The sequence below is a fragment of the Trichechus manatus genome, unplaced genomic scaffold, assembly GCF_000243295.1.
Source record: "Trichechus manatus latirostris isolate Lorelei unplaced genomic scaffold, TriManLat1.0 scaffold00010, whole genome shotgun sequence".
NCBI classification, from domain to species: domain Eukaryota; kingdom Metazoa; phylum Chordata; class Mammalia; order Sirenia; family Trichechidae; genus Trichechus; species Trichechus manatus.
Window position 1 is genome coordinate 26,810,109 of NW_004443946.1, and position 3,874 is coordinate 26,813,982.

The 3,874-nt window shown below is 38.6% G+C and overlaps 1 protein-coding gene across 1 annotated transcript in view; it reads left to right on the plus strand.

Moving 5' to 3' along the window:
* Positions 1–3,874, plus strand: part of BBOF1 (basal body orientation factor 1) — a 48,936-nt gene that overhangs the window by 1,878 nt on the left and 43,184 nt on the right. Inside the window, exon 2 of the mRNA XM_023726384.1 lies at positions 2,374–2,602. Coding sequence (XP_023582152.1) covers positions 2,374–2,602 — 229 coding nt within the window. The remainder of the gene's footprint in view (positions 1–2,373; positions 2,603–3,874) is intronic.

The window sequence follows — 3,874 nt, forward strand, 5'->3', positions numbered from 1 at the left end:
CGAATGAATTATCTACCTCCGAGTGTCAGTAGTGCCGGGGTGAGAAGCCTTGCTCTAGACTATAAGCTTTTCTAGAATAGGCACTAAGCATTATTCACTGTGTCTCCAGCATGTAGCAGAGACCCCAGAACATAGCAGGTGCTTATCATTTAAACAATAAACAAAGTCTTGTGTGTATACTTCAACTTGGGTATTTTCTTTCCTCCACAGGGGCTGTGGTCTGGGCTCATTCGTTCTTGCCCTAGCCTAAGAGATCTCTGTATTGAATTTGAGATGATCTTGAACATCTAGAGGACCTCTGGGTAGTTGAAGTAGTTCCTTGAGCTTTTTCAGGAATCCTTTTTGGTTCAAGGGGGAACGTAAAGGATTTGCCCACATTGGGTAATTGTTGAGATTTCCCCACACTCATCAGAACACTTGAAGAGGGTAATGCTCTAGCACCAACCCCTTGCTGGCTTGGAATTGAGTCAGCTAGGTTATCACTAGCCCTGTTGGGTGACCCTGGTGGTTCATAGACACACTGGAGTCATATATGTTCAGCAACACTGTATGTGGGATCACAAGGGAATCCCCACAACTTGTAATGTTTATAAGTAACTTGTTTAAAAGAGTAATACATGCTCAATATTGAAAATTTGGGAAACAAAGGAGAAGTAAAAAATCCCCTGTAATCCCATCATCCAGAGATAACCACTATTATCATTTTAGGGTATTCTTTTTTTTCTTTATAAAATGATAACACACTGTACATATTTTCTTACAGGTTTTTTTCCCCTCATGTATTGATATAAGTACTCTTCTACGGTATGATTTTTTACATAACTGCATGGTTACTCTAGCATTTTTTTAAGTGCCAAGGGCTTATCTCATTCCTGGAGCTCACTAGCGTGTGTTTTCTATTTTTGACTATGTGTCTGCTGCAGGCTAAGGAACATTGAGGTAACAGTCCTCTTACTCCTCAGATTTTGCATGACCCATAGTTTGAGAAGCCCTGCGTTTTGTCTACAGACAGTATTAGTGGTCCTCCTGTTAGGGGTGTTTCATTGCTTGCATCATCTACTCCGAGCAGCTTAGACCTGATACCTTCAGGGAGCAATTGGATGATTGTAGCAAGGCAGCCTATCACTGGTGCCTAAATCCTGCTGGAATGGGAAGGCAACAGCTAAAACAGGCTGGGGAGTTGAGGGTGGGGCTGGCCTTCATTTGAAGGAGACAAAAGGTGAGAATGGGCCTAGAAAGGAATTGAGAATCAGTTGAGGGGATGAAGGGTGATGGTATAGAAAGGTATACATACATATGTGAGAATATTTAGACTTCAAATACAGAAGTCTTTCAAATATTTACTATCCATATATCTAATGCCTACCATATATAAGGAATAGTATTTTGTTATTGCTCATTCAATAAATCCTATATTTTGAAATATCTCCCCTTTTATCACTTTAATATTTGAATCTAGCCTTTAAGTCCTCCCTCCCCCCATGATTATGTTTCTCAACCATCCAGAAAGCCTGGTGATTGTGGCACCAGCCAATAAAGCATTTAACACGCTTTCCTTAATGACTTGATCTTTTGTCCAAGGCCTAGCCAACCTCCCCCCACCCAAAATAAACAAAAAACAAAACTGGAGAGTAGGGTGGGTGTGAGATTACAGAACTATGGATTCACAGTTACACTATGAATATATCCTCATGTACACAGGGAACAGAAGATAATGGAGATAGTGGAGCAGTGAACCAAGGTCTAGGACTGAGTGCGAATAGAAAAAACAGTTCAAATATGGGAGAATTAAGAAGGAAAAAAATCAAAGGAGTACATGAAAAGATGTGAAAGCTTTATGAAGTGAATTTGACTTACCATGCCTTTCCTCTTTGTTTTTGTAGTCCTTCAGAGTTACGCTCCAAAACTCCCCTCTTCTAGGAAGAGGCATCTGCTTAACTCTCTTATGTGAATACAAGTAAATATGTATTTCTTTTTTGATGTATATGTAACTTATTTTATTTTTTTTGTTGTTGTTGAGGATATACACAGCAGAACGTACACCAATCCATAAATAAGTATTTCTTAATAACTCATTCATTCAACAATATTTCCCAGGCAGTGTGTACCAGGTAATGCCAAGCAAAACAAAATGAGAGGTATAGTGCTACTATAGTAGAGAACTGGAAACCCTTGTGGTGTAGTGGTTAAGAGCTATGACTGCTAACCAAAAGGTTGGCAGTTCAAATCCACCAGGTGCTCCTTGGAAACTCTATGGGGCAGTTCCACTCTGTCCTGTGAGTTGGAATTGACACGACGACAGTGGGTTTGGTTTTTTTTTCTTTTGGTAGTAAAGAAATAGTTATGTACTGTGAATGTCTTCTTCCCATCTAGGAAGGCAGTAAAACCAGATGAATCTGTGGTGGACAGAGCCAAGGCCAATGCCTCCCTTTGGGAGGCCAGGTTGGAAGTCACAGAACTCTCCAGGATTGAGTATCGTGATACTTCCCGGAGATTGGCAAAAAGTAATGAGGACTTAAAGAAGCAGCAGTATATAATGGAGAAAGACACAATGTCTGTATTAAACTACCTGAAGAAACAGGATCAGGAGAAAGATAATATGGTAGGTAGGTAGAAAGCCTTCTGAACCTCAATAACTACTTCTGTGGTTGTACTGGTGTGGTTATATATTTCAAAGATTTTAATTCTTTGAAATTTCATCATGTAAGACATTTCACTTGACTTTAACTCTCCCTAAACAGGTTGCTATTTCAGAATGGCTTTCTTGATACTGGCTTTTCCTTATTTTCAGTTTTTGACCTAAGTTTTCTTGTCTGAAACAAGTAGAGATTGATGATCATAAGGAACACCATGATCCACTTTAAGGACAAAAGCATGGTTTATGACCTATGTATTGTTAGATATTGATAAATACCCCATTTTAATGATTTTTAAAGCAATTCATTGATAATCCATAATCACATTATGAACCCAGCAAGTTGAATCTCTTTTTTTGGTTAGTTGAATCTTAAATTCATCTTATTGTATCTCATCTAAGTGTTAAGAATAAAGTTATCTTTTAGATCTGGATGAAAAATGGAAAGGAACTAACATTTTGGAGCTCCTATTTTGTGCCAGGCACTATGCTAGGTGATTTACCTATTTTATTTCATTTAATCCTTTTAATAAGTCCATGTAGCTACAGTATGGTTATTCTCATTTTTTTTATTGTGAAAATATGCATAACAAAACATACACCAACTCAACCATTTCTACATGTATAATTCAGTGCCACTGATTACATTTTTTAAGTTGTGCAACCAAATCATTCCACCACCATTAGCATAAACTCAATGCCTCATAAGCAAATATTCCTCCCTCCCTCCCTTCCTCCCTCCTATCTACGGATAATCTTTGGTTTCTATATATATGCTTATTTCATATAAGTGAGATCATACAGTATTTGTCCTTTTGCAACTGATTTCTCTCAGCATGATGTTTTCAACATTGTTATCCTCATTTTTCAGATGAAGAAATTCTCTCTCAGAAAGGATAGGTAATTTGCCTAAAGTCACACAGCTAGTGGGTGGTAAAGTGGAATTCAAGTGTAACTCTCCCTCCCCACCCCCACCTGCCCCCCATCCTATTCATTAAAAATGCTTTGTTTTTTTAGATGAAAGTTTGGAGAGCAAATTAGTTTCTCATTAAACAGTTAATATACAAATTGTTTCGTGACATTGGTTGCCAACCCTGCGATGTGTCAACACTCTTCCCTTCTGCACTCCAGGTTCCTTGTTTCCAATCCTCCAGTTTTCCTGTCCCTTCCTGCCTTCTCGTCTTTGCTTTTGGGCTGGTGTGCCCATTTAGTCTCATATACATGATTAAACTGCGAAGC